The sequence below is a fragment of the Homalodisca vitripennis genome, chromosome 4, assembly GCF_021130785.1.
Source record: "Homalodisca vitripennis isolate AUS2020 chromosome 4, UT_GWSS_2.1, whole genome shotgun sequence".
In the NCBI taxonomy this organism is placed as follows: domain Eukaryota; kingdom Metazoa; phylum Arthropoda; class Insecta; order Hemiptera; family Cicadellidae; genus Homalodisca; species Homalodisca vitripennis.
In genome coordinates this window covers 186,493,339-186,506,434 of record NC_060210.1, presented here as the reverse complement: position 1 = coordinate 186,506,434, position 13,096 = coordinate 186,493,339, and the positions used below count along the sequence as shown (strand labels likewise).

General features: G+C 31.7%; 1 protein-coding gene across 1 annotated transcript; it reads right to left on the bottom strand.

Annotated features, from left to right (window-relative positions):
* Positions 1-384: 384 nt before the first annotated feature.
* Positions 385-12,151, bottom strand: LOC124361537 (prostatic acid phosphatase-like). The gene is made up of 7 exons (XM_046815601.1): positions 10,271-12,151; positions 9,941-10,045; positions 8,893-9,132; positions 7,967-8,179; positions 4,850-4,976; positions 2,610-2,836; positions 385-1,034 (listed from the first exon to the last, which is right to left on the bottom strand). The coding sequence occupies exons 1-7, from the start codon at positions 10,439-10,441 to the stop codon at positions 876-878; spliced, it is 1,242 nt and encodes a 413-aa protein (XP_046671557.1). The 5' UTR covers positions 10,442-12,151; the 3' UTR covers positions 385-875.
* Between the last annotated feature and the right edge of the window lie 945 nt (positions 12,152-13,096).

Sequence of the window (13,096 nt, the reverse complement as noted above, 5' to 3'; positions counted from 1 at the left end):
AGATTATCTGTTGCTGTTAAAAAACGTGTTCTGAAAATTATAAAATCATACAATAGATATATAATAATTATAATTTGGCCAGCACAGAGCATTAGTAGCCGGCTGTGGTGTAATTACCTTATGTTTTTTCCCGTAAGAACAATGTGTTGTATCTCGTGCTCTTTTACATCCTTTTTATCGTATCGTTATGGATGGCGTCATTTAGAATATATGATTAATTAGCAACCAAATGTATTTGTGTTTGTTATAAAAATTTTCTTCTCTTTGTTTAAATTATGACTTTTTATGAGGTTTTATGTGACTTTTGAGAGTTATAAAACCTTTTAAGAATTATGCACTTATAAAACCCGGGAATAAATATAGACATATGAATATTAAAGTTTTTTAGTGTAATTCATCTGTTACAACTATTTCATACTTGTATAAATGTTTTTAGAAATATATACAGAATTTTACAGTTCATGCTATATTATTTTAAAGATGTAATAATTATTATTATACTTGTATTGGTTCATTCTGTCTAAGCTATATTTTACAAATTCAGTTAGAATAAACAATATTTCTTTGAACAAATAGTAAGAACTATTGAAAAAAAATGCAATACCAGAACTAATCGATATTGTCTGATCAGCTCAATTATAATGATCTAATTCATTACGATCTCATTTAAACATTTTTGCAAATGTGATTATATATAATAAATATTGAATACGTTAACTATAAAATATAATATTAATTCAGTTAGCATTTTATCACTTAAAGATAATTGAACATAAAACAGTACTAGTGTAGAATTATATTAATTTTATTATTTTTATATTATAAAGTTAGTTAAACATGAGTCTGTTTGTAATTTAAACAAAACATTGAATTCCTTAGTTGTCTATAATTTGACACTCCCTCTTCCAATCTGTGATGTTGGTGTATTTCTCAGTTTTGTTCAACAGCAGATAAAAGTCACAGGGAGAGTCACAGCCCGGGATGTTGATCTCTAAAGGCTCCTTGTCTGGAGAAGACCCGTCTATATACAATACCTGGAACATGAAGAGAAAATCTAAATTTATGATAGAAGTGCACTGACTGATTCGCTGAGAAACGAGAGAATAATTTAAATGGATTTATAATTTTAAACTCCAGTCTCAAGTTTCTCCGCAATAATATAACAGTTCAAAAATAAAACATGTAATAACAATAAAATTGTTTTAAATCCCCTCTACATAACAAATGCTCTTTGGTTAGTTTTAGAATATTATTTTTAAACAAAAAGATCGGATTCATTGATGAAATAATCGAACAACAGATAGAGTATAGTTTACTTTTATTTTATGGCTTTTCTTGGTCCATGGATCAAAATCTTAAAATTTCCAATGAGCGTTTTAAACACCCTAAATTAGTTTTCATATATGTTGTTGTACTAAGGCTATTTCATCGAATATTATACATTGAAATACCTACGTGTATTTATCTCTCTTAACGATGATTGAGAACGAAGCTGTTAATGATGGCGAAATTTAAGCCATTTCAATCACACTCGAGAAGTGAAATACTAAAATACCAAGGTCTCTTTCCTATAATTTAAAACGAATGCCAGGGAAATCGGCCGGGCAGTTCTTCAGAGTTAGTCGTTTGTCAAGTTATTTCGAATTCTCCTAAAACATGGTATGTCCAGTTTGGCACTATTAATATCTATTATGTCCAGGTGTGGCATTAATAATATCTTTATGTCCAGTTTTGGCACTATTAATGACTAGTATGTCCATTTTTGGCACTATTAATATCTAGTATGTCCAGTTTTGGCACTATTAATGACAGGTATGTCCGGTTTTGCACTATTAATATCTGTTATGTCTATGTGCAGCAATAATTATATATGGCATGTCCAGTTTGGCACTATTAATGACGGGTATGCCTGGTTTTGGCACTATTAATTACTGGTATGTCCAGTTTGGCATTATTAATATCTATTATGTCCAGGTGTGGCACTAATAAAATCTTTTATGTCCAAGTATAAGCACTAATAATATCTGGTTTGTCCAGTTTGGCACTATTAATGTCAAGTATGTCCAGTTTGGCACTATTAATGTCTGGTATGTCTAGATTGATGAAGGAAGCTTAGTCAGCCTTATCCTTTAAAACAGACTATAGTCGTTTACAGCCGTAGATATCACGTTAATTGAACTATTAGCAGTATTTTCTTATATTAATATCAATCACAGATAGTACTCGAACTACACAGAACATACTCCAACACTTTACGCATAAACATACACAATTCCTAATACTTGACGCCGGTATCTTATTGTAATAACAATAAACATACTTATAATTATTAATCCTTTTATGGTAGACTACTATCGACCGTTTGAAAGCTTAGCCGGTCGTTTGAAATAGTACATCGGAATACTTATATTAGTATTTTAATATTTTTAATTGATTTGTGTAAAAAATTAATATTAACACACCAAATAGTAAACCTTAACATAAACTTTCATTTTCTAACTGCAATGTAACAAAATAAACTAAAACGTTACAAGGATAGTCTTTAACCCTCTCTGTAAGAGGTGAATATCTGAAAGAAGAAAATACTTCATACTATGTAAGTTTCTAACCTCAACGTAAAACTTCTCAGTTTGCAGATCTTTGTGGAGCTCGAATATTAAGGCAGATCCCGTCCTTGCGTCCAGGTGGCCAGTTGGATCGTATGTCAATCCCAGGACTCCTTGTAACCCCAAGAGGGTGAAATCATGCCCGGAGAAGTAGAACATCTTCCTGTTTGGGCGTAGGGTACCCTTGATCTTCGCGCTCATCAGATTCATAATTTCCTTAAAATATACACCTGCAATTTAAAAGTCTTTTATATTGATAGCTATAGCATTATATAATAACAAACGTGATTTAAAGTGATAGGTATAGGTCTTTTTTTATAGTTTCTTTCTTATAGGGGAAATATCTATATAACAATCAATCCAATACTGAGTTGGCAAAAGATTAGATCTTCGGTACAAAATGCATCATAGCGGTGAAAGTTTTTACGAATTTTCTATATATTATTGAACTTATCTGCCCAATAAAAAAGAGAAAAGCCCAGTTCAAGAAGAAATTATGACTGTTCGGTTTAAAAATACTAAACTCAATGCTCACTCTTATTTTCAAATAATACATTAAGCATATAAATTTACGAAAGCGATTTTATAATTATTGGTGACCAATAATACTATGGGTTTACATAACTTTTGTACCCATTACAGAGAATGACCTGGATCCCTGCATGTGATTCAATTTAGGTACAGATAATTTTAGACTACAATAAAATAAAAAGGAGTTTGAACACAGTGTACAAACACGACAGTTATATATGTACCATGTGTAAACTCCTGTTTAATTTAATTAATGTTAATGTATACTTCCAAATTGTATGGTTTTTTATAGTTTTCACTTAATAATCTTTCTAATGTTATGTCAAAAAGTAAGTACTCATATCGAGGAATCAAATATGGGAAAAGGAAGGTTTAAAAACGTTAAATCACCTCTCATTCGAAGATCTCAGTTTAAATTCTAGATAATCTTTTATGCTAAGAGCCTCACTTTTTTTCTTTTGCAGAGGTGGAAACCATAGCAAATTTAATTTAATTAATACCCATGTTTGTCTCTCAGAGAAGTGTCGAAGTGAATTTTAATGTAATATATTTTAAAACAGTGATCGGTGGAATTTATTTTTGTGTTAAGCGCTTAAGAGCCATTTTATTGAAATTACCTTAAGCTTTACCCCATAATAATAATGTTTACCTTCAAAATCTTTCATGCCCTTTCTCTTGACTACAAAATTATGGCAGATTATCTCTAGATTTTTTCTGAATAACCACTACAAGTATCAAAAACTCTTAAATAATGTCTGTTTACTTATTAATAATATATTAAAATCTCCCATAATTGTGTGACTAAAACCATTATTAATAGGTTACTGAAACGTATTTATAGATTTGTCATATTGATAATTATTACTGATCCTGATTTCACATTTTATTTTTAAAGTACTTCACAAAAACCATTAGTGTTTAAAAGCATATTAAATATAATTAAACCGTGAATCTTCCACAGCTTACTCAAGCTTGCATTGTTCTTAAGGCATGAAACTCAAGGACGCTTTACTAAAGTTGGTTGATTTAGATCTCCGGGGGCTCCATAAGAGGTGTCTTTACCTCCGTTTGTCTGCTGAGGCTAAACAAACTAGCTTCAACTAATTAATTCAAATATTAAATCACTCTTGAAGTGATTAAACAATTAATACTTTACTTCACCATAGTACTTTAGCCTTCTCTAAGGGATATAAATCGTTATATAAAATTCAGAGTAGTTATATCTTAAAAAGATGCGTTGCTATTGCGTATAAATTAGATTAATGTTTGTTCTTAGAGTATAAAACGAAAACGCTTCGAAGCTAGTACAATGTATCACAGTAAAGAACTTTTCTTTAAATTATGTACGTTTTTACACTGTTAATAATGTTAAATTCGAAGATAAATATCTCATGTAACCTTTCCGATGAAAATCAGATGGGGGGTGTTTAGTACACTTTTTTCAACGAGCTGAATCTAAGTTGAAAACACTGTTTTATACACCACGTTCAACAAAGCAATGTAATGTCATCAGTTAGTTTATTGAATACCATTTGAATAGTACACGTAACTTTTATATTGAGAATAAGATAAATAATATATACAAGTTTATTACTACTACATCAAAATACAAGAACATACCACGGTTCATAAATTATCTCATAATAAAACGTGTACTTCAGAAGATAAAAACACATGATTCTCGGTTTTGACAGGTTATAATAAGTGCTCACCTTCTATATATCGTATCTGTGTGTCAGAGCCCACAGAAGCAGCCCGCATCGCTTTGCTGGTCAAGAAAGTCATGTTTCGCTGATAGACTTCGTCCATCCAACTGGGTAGCGGAATTCCTTCTTCAATCTGATGGAGAATAAAGGCTATTGTTAATACTTTGTGCTCACTACATTCATTTTAAGTAAAATGTTCGATGTGAAAAATATTGAAAGTCGATCAGCAGTCAGGACCTTCCGTCATTTGGATATCGACTTAAATTATTATTTCACAATGTACAATTTTAAATTGTCTATTAAAACACTGTAGTAATCCAATAAACCTCTTGCGTAGCAGTTTTATTCTGTGTTAGATAAACAGAAATCACAAATGATCATGTTGTATCATTTATGAGGTTAAAGTGATAACGCATTATATCTTTTAAATATTTAATAAGTATGAACGTGTTAACGTAAAAGGTAGGGGTACGTCACATGTATCGCTTAACAGGCTTTGAGTATTTTTTTCTTTCTTTTTCTTTTTTAGCATAAGATAGGAAGCCTTTTAAGCCTTATTCTGCCCGAACATGTTCAATCCGAAATGTCTAGTCTATAGGTTATTTCATTTTCGAGGTGTCCTGGGACATATAGGCTAGCATTATATAGAAAAGTGTTGGAAACACATCTCGGCAGATAATAGAGAAATTGTGTTGGCATAGTGATTGGCTTCGTTGGCATAGTGATTGGATTTGTGTTGGCTTCTATAACGCTCAGACGAATTCTACGGTTGGACATGCATCATCTTAGAACTCATTCTTATTTATTTAACAAGGAACATGAATTCTTTTTGAGACATTTTGTTATATACATGTTCATATGTATTTTCATTAAGCTGATTCATTGAGATTCAATGCACAACTAGCAATTGCCCGCGGCTTCACACGTAATTCACTGTTGAAAAACAGGACACTATATTCACGTTTTTTTTTTTTTTTTTTTTTTTTTTTTTTTTTTTTTTTTTTTTTTTTTTTTTTGAGAAATTCTAAACCCTCCTGAGATAATTGAAAGCTATTACAGTCTCCTGGTCAATTTTAGATTTACGTTTAAAGGATAGTGTTTTGGCACGCTGATGTCGAAGAGTGAAACAGGTTTTTTATAACATTTGAATTTCCCTCGAGCATTTCTTAATTATTTTTTAATTTGTCGGACGATTTCGATAAGATTTAAACTTTTTTAAATTAAATTGTGGAAGAATCCTTAATCTGAAGACAATAGAAATTAGTGATATAATGCATGGTGCGGTTCAGTACAGTTCAGGAATGGAAGTAAGCTTATCTTAGATATACGCGTATATTATGTTAGTGTCCACGGTTAACAGCTTTAAATAATATGCAAAATTGCTAATGGCTCTTATATTTTACTCTGCGTGTAGGTGAGTACTTCTGATCTGAAAAAAATAGTCGGCGTTTTCTACGCCATAGTTGAGCCATGCTGTCGCGATCAGGTAAACCTGTCAAAAACTGTATACTTATAGCCACTGTAGTTTAAACCAGTCTAAGGTAAGTCTAGTGCCATAGTTCAGTTAGCCTTGTTTCTATTGTGTTTTTATTGAATAAAACTTTTTGGAAAAGGGGAGAAATATTTTGACCCTCCTAAAACTCAAAATAAGGGATTTTTTAAATAATAATAGGTAAGGAATAGGTATTCCAGGGACTATAAGAATGCTCATCAAAATTTCAGCGCAATCGGTTGAATATTATGCGTGAAAGCAAAACAAACAGACACTTTCACATTTATAATATTATTATGATTAGGATTTGTGATAGTTTAGAGTAAGTTTATCAAAAGTATAATTCTTTTTTGCGACATGACAAAAAATCAATTCATTTTACAAACACACAATAATTCAAATAACTTGTAATAAATAATTAAAATTACTTTATGATGTTCATTATAGGTCATATTTATAAAATGCATTAAGGACGGTTTTAATTTTTTTATACGTTGAGCCGCCCTGCGAACCACATCAAAATTATAAAAAGACGCATGCTACACTTACATGTACTTTATTATGAGTATAAGGTGGTCTAGCATTGAAGCTTTAAGTTCTAACAGACATTTATTTTAAAGGCAAACATACATCATAACTTAGCGCCTTAAAATATTGTTTGGCTATTTAACATGCTTAACTCACTCGTAATTGCAGTGCATAATATGCAGGCACTTTGAAAACTTTTATCTTTAGCCTTCTAAATTTAATTTTTAACTTCTTAAACATTTAAATCTAAACCATTCACTAACTCGCCTGAAGACACACAAAAAATGTCATTTAAATCGGTCCAGCTGTTTAGGAGGTGTTCAGTGACATGCGTCAGTTGACATAAGTCCAAAAGATTACGTTGTTTAAAATACACATTAAAATGTTATGTGATTTGGTATGTTTTATTTTTTTTATTCTGCTATTTTCCATTTGCCATAAATTGTTACCCATAAGACCGATGCAAAAATATTTGCCAACCCTCAGCAAAATCCCACGAAATGATACATTCATCACAATCTCACACCAGTGTTGCTTACATACAAATGAAGTTTAATGCAAAATTCAAAGTCTATCTGCCAAATCGTTTTGAGATATTGTGCGGAAGTACAGACAGATACGTCATATTTCGGGGTAGAATTTCATATGCAAACTTCAAATTTTGAATGAAACATCAATGATCATTTCTATGGTGCTTCATTTATAGGATAAATTCTTTTTATATGCTTGTCTGTTATATTTGTCCGCAGGATATTCAGAGAATTAAATGTCCTATAGATTTTGAATTGTGCATGCGACCTCAGCGAAGCCTGTTACAACATGAGGTTGGCGTACTTTCTCCAAGTTGTTACATTGTTATGAACTAGAAAGTACTGTATTAGCATAACCGTATACCAATCTGGTTTTTTTTAGTTATTACTATATAAATTGAGATTTCAGATACACTTTTAGCGTTTCACATGGTAGCTTCCTTCAACTCATATTCTACCCTCCCCCCAGACATTCTTACCACCCTTATGATCCTTATTGGAACCAGCATGAATGTGTTTCTAAATAAAGCGAATTTACTTTTTCTCAGGTTATATGATTCGTATTCAACTTACTATCGGAAAGAAAGACTCCCACATCGTGTACATTGTCATCCAAGACGACTCAGTGTCATTAAAAGACTCATCAAACTCTATTTTTGTGAAAGGTTTTGCGTATTCTAGCAGATCCGTAATATTTTTCCTATATTTGAGAAAAAATTTTGCCACAGACTTGTTCCAGGCTTCATGAAATCTAGGACACTTCGTAGTCAGCAAGGCATAAGCGATCTGAAAAATATAATACAGTTTAATAAGTGATATGATAAGTTGAAATAATAGATTACAATACAAAATTAATTATGTATCTTTTTTCCAGAATTCTGAAAACTAACTATGTACAGACTTTTTTAAATATTTTCATCTTACACAAACTTAAATAAAGATATATATTGAAAGTATGAATTGTAATTTACCATCTCAAATTTTGCTAATGAAGCAATTTCAATAGCTTTGTATATAACGAATCTAAAACTTTTTTAATGCATCCGTATGTGCAGAGATTTGATATAAGTTTCGTTCCTTACTCTTTTTGGTTAGAGCCATATTACTTTTCGTAACCTATATATTTTTCCGTTCTATTTAAAATTGTCTATTTCGATAATTTTTATGTCTTATGAATTACTCAATAATGGTATTCCAGAAGCTAAATTTTGGTTTCTTAAAATGTTTTTATATGAATATGTTACAAAACTATCAATAATGTTTTTGTTAAACAATTATTATTATTTAAGTCAGACCTTCACTTTCAATAATTAAACTTCCTATATGAATGTTTACTTGATATCTCTAGTACGTTACATAGTCTGAAAAACTTGAAGTAAGAAATCTGCAAGTTCAAAATAAAATTACAATCTTCAGTACAATAAAAAAGGTTTATACCGTAGAGTTTACTACGGCAAGTGAATATACTAGTAAATTATTTAATGATCAGTTATACCAACCTTTTGGTAATCTTTGTAAGTAGGATATACCGGCACAGGTTGCCAGGGCAGATATTTGTTCCACAACTGATAACCATGAGAAGGGAACAACCCCGCCAGGAACTGACCAGCGCTTATCATAGTCCGTGCAAACAGAGTGCTGTTGGCTTGGAAGTCCTTCGGATGATATATGCGGTCCAGAAAGCCGTTGTACAAGGCGCGGAACTTCAACCCTAATTTGTACATTTGGACATGACCTCTCTGAAAAAAGTCAATCGATACTATACAGTCCTCTTCACCACTTAACCCCAACAGGTAAGATAAAAATACAAACTTACCTATAGTATTTATTAGACGGATAGAGCCATTATCAGACAGATGAGGCAATGAGAATACTTTTTCACACAGATTGCGCTACATTTATAGTTAGGTGTCTCTTATGTCAAAAGTATGAAAAGAGTTCGTTTTGAACTTTTTTCTTCTTCTATTTTTTGGATCCCTTCGTACGAAAATAATTCTAGATTTCAGGATTCAAATCAGATTCAAGTGTCAGTATCAGATTTTAGATGCTGCACGTAAGAGGAAGGTGGATTGGTGGTAAACTCAACATTCAAATTGATTCAACACTTCCAGCATATTTGAATTATGTGTAGAAAACTCGCTCACTACGAGTTAGCAAACTCTATGAATCGCTGATATTAGACTGTTTCTTTTTTAACTAAAGTAAACAGAACATAAGTAAATGTCTTAATTGTTATTATTATTTTAATTTATTGTTAAGAAACAGGTTTTGAAATTATATACCGTACTGCAGTACTTAAAATTTAGTTTGTTAAGGTTAGCAGAGTTTCATAGACTCATGATTTCAAAGAAATATTTCAATCCTTATCCTCTATGGTTCCCATGAATGAATCAATTATCTTTGGTCAGTAAGAAAGTACAGACAATTTTGAAATCCAATATCACCTATAATTGAAACGTGTTGCTCGATCGCGATTATAGTAAATAATATAAATAAAGTATATGTAAATAACGATTATATATTATTGTTTAATGTTAACATACTTACGGCAGTGAGCGCCATCCAGCCATTAGGCCAATGGTTGGTATTTAGGGGATGATAAGGGCAACTCGGGTAGGTAAATGTTGGACCTCTGCTTCCGTGACGGGTGAACTGTAAAAGTGTAATATACTGATTAAATTACTATTCATTCAGGGAGTAATATGGACTAACTGGGTAGATAAATGATCCAATGATATCAGTAATCAATCTTGAAAATTATCAGTTATATCAAATTGATACTCTCTATTCAAGAAAATGTTATTAGTGGCAAGTTATAAAAAATTATTTAAGGAATTTAAAATGTTATTTTTTATTTTGCAATGTCAATAAACTTACAATGAATACCAGCTGTAATGTTGGTGCTGCTCTGGCGCCAAATGTGTTGGTACTCCAGATTGTTGATGCGATTACACCGTCGACATCGGGTTTAGAAACATCGGTCAAACTGTAAAATATCAGCAGAACTGCCAATGTAGGAACACAAATCCAAATCAAACAGGCTGACATGTTCCTAAGATTCTTAACATTAGAAACAATTTTATATGTAGTTTAATCGCTTTGTTTGGTAGCGGAAAGAAACCAATTTAGTTATGGAGATAAGGAAGGATACTTTTTGTGTGATAAGAGCACAGTTATAAATAAGTAGTAAGCCAAATTTACACCCACTATAAGATAACAGCTAAATCTTCCTTGTTTAGATAGTTATAGTGAATTCTACTACATTACTAACGGCTACACATAGTTTCGCAACCATTCTCCTTTCTCAGTTATTTCTCACATCTAATAAGTGACATGAAAATCTATTCAAATATCCATAGTTATTGTTTCAGTTCTGGTTTTTTCTATTCGAAATTCAAAATTTTAAGTGGGGTGAAGATAGTAAATAATATACTCAGCAATGTCGTAAAAGAATTATTAAATCTGAGATCCCTTGAACGACAACAGGTTTATAGCCATTTGTCATCGTGATATGTTAATAAAAAGAATAGAAAACTACGTTTCTATGCTGGGTAAAAGCCATCGCCTTATTAATTAGTTTTTAAATTGTGTGTAATTTTGTAATAATTGTGTAACCTTATACCTTTCGGATCTTTTTTAAGGATTGTTCAGGGCTCATTTTGAAGAAGAGGATATATTCCAATCATCTAAATATATATTTTTGGTAACTTTCCAACGCTAAATGTTAGAAAACTTTACGCTACAAGTTATATTTTCCCAAGTTCTATTTTTCAACCGAAAATGCCCGAATAATTGTTATCCTTCCAGATGATTCATTATTGATAATTAACTTTCAACAAAGAATGCGTTGTCTTGTTTAATATCACAAGAGGCGGTCTTCATCTTTTGTGTGCTTGACGTTCTACCTTAGGGATTGCCTGTTTTCTATCAGGTTTAAACGTACGGTGTCCTTTTTGCAATAGTACCATCGTAATGGTATTGGTTCTTTCGTAAGCAAAATATAAAGGTTTTATATTATTTGAGTTTAGCTATGTATTCTATTCTCTTATTACCCACGATAGTAATGTGCAATGTTTTTTGTAATGAGAGAGTTTAGTGACTCCTGCAATAACCGAATCAAGTTACAAACTGTGTAGCTGGTCCTTGCACGGGTAACCGCTGATAGATCAATCTTTGCAGTCAACTCTTCTGCCCAAGCGGAGTTTTAGAAGACATCTTTCAAATTTCGATTCCAAGGTTAATTGCATGAAAGAACTTCTTAACCCTCACTTGTGTGGAAAATCTGATTTCTCTAACCCAAAAAAATTGAATGGGCAAAACTAATTTTAGGCAGCTTTTAAGCTACTCTTATACAAATCATATCGAGGTTTTGATGCCTTATGAATCCAATGTATTGTCAGGTTCTAGGTTCCAAAGCAGATATTCTATATTTTAGCTCTTAGGTTCATGGAAAGTGTGAGAGTTAGTGATAGATCACTGAATAATTAATATTGTTCTAATTTCGCGTCTTAGAGCTGTGTTACTATTAATTATATTCTAACTATAGATAGGTCTTCGGTAACTGTTAATTCGAAGCTATACTATGTGAAATAAAAAAGATACCCTAGCTGGAGTAAGAACAAATCTATATTTCGTAGAACAACTTCGTAATTTTTAGGTAAACATTTATCGAAAAGCATTTCAAACTCCATCTCAGTGTAAAACTAAATATATAAAACTACTCTTAAACACAAAAACCTTTTAAGGTCAAATTGACAGAGTTATAGGCTTTAACGACGGCTTAGCCAAATTCTATCGTTAGACATGCCATTCATATCCATGTTTACAATGCATAAATGAAGTTTCATGAAGACTTTTCAAGACTACAGATGAAATAATATTCTTGACATATTTTTCCACATGTATAGTTCAAATTTAGCTTAGAATTCAATATAGTTTAAATTTAGCTCATTAAATTGGGTTCAACATTTTATGGCTTTAAATAGTAAAAGAATTCATGCTACAGTCACCATAAAATGATACTGCTTGTGTTGGGATAGTTAGGATGTAGGTGTTAATACGTCACACAATCAAATCTCTCTGATCTACTGTGTTAGTTCACAAATGTATTTTCTGTTTTTTGTTCTGTATTTCCTTGATACCATCGTGGTTATCCATTTGACTGAGGTATAAATATTCGTTCACTCAAATCTCATAGAGTGACAAACACCATCATCGAACTCAGTGTTTCTCATATTTGAAGCTTCATTTACAGTTTTTAAGTATATAAGTTAAATTCGCTTTCGAGATATCATGTGGGCAAACAGACAGACACCAGTTAAAGTTCCCTCGAATGCCGGTAGAAAGATGAAATCATGGGAGTATAGGTGTAAAATAAATGCCTCCTTCCCCAAAAATATCGTAAAGCCAAAGGTAATATAAAAGCTTCAATAACGTTTATAAGTAAACCATTAACCTTTAGTCGAGTTCCATGTATTTCCAGTCAATGTGTTTTGTAAAACAACCGAAAAAGGAAAAGCAGGCGTAAAAGTTCCCACCCTACCTACCTTCTTGGATTCTCCCCACCCACCATTCAATGTAGCGTTGCATTCTTTTGGTTTACAACCCATATTTTTATAAATATACAAGTAAAAAAAAGTGTAATCTTTTACATTTATTCTGTAGCTAAATTCTCTACAAATATAGTTATATTACTTGCGGTTT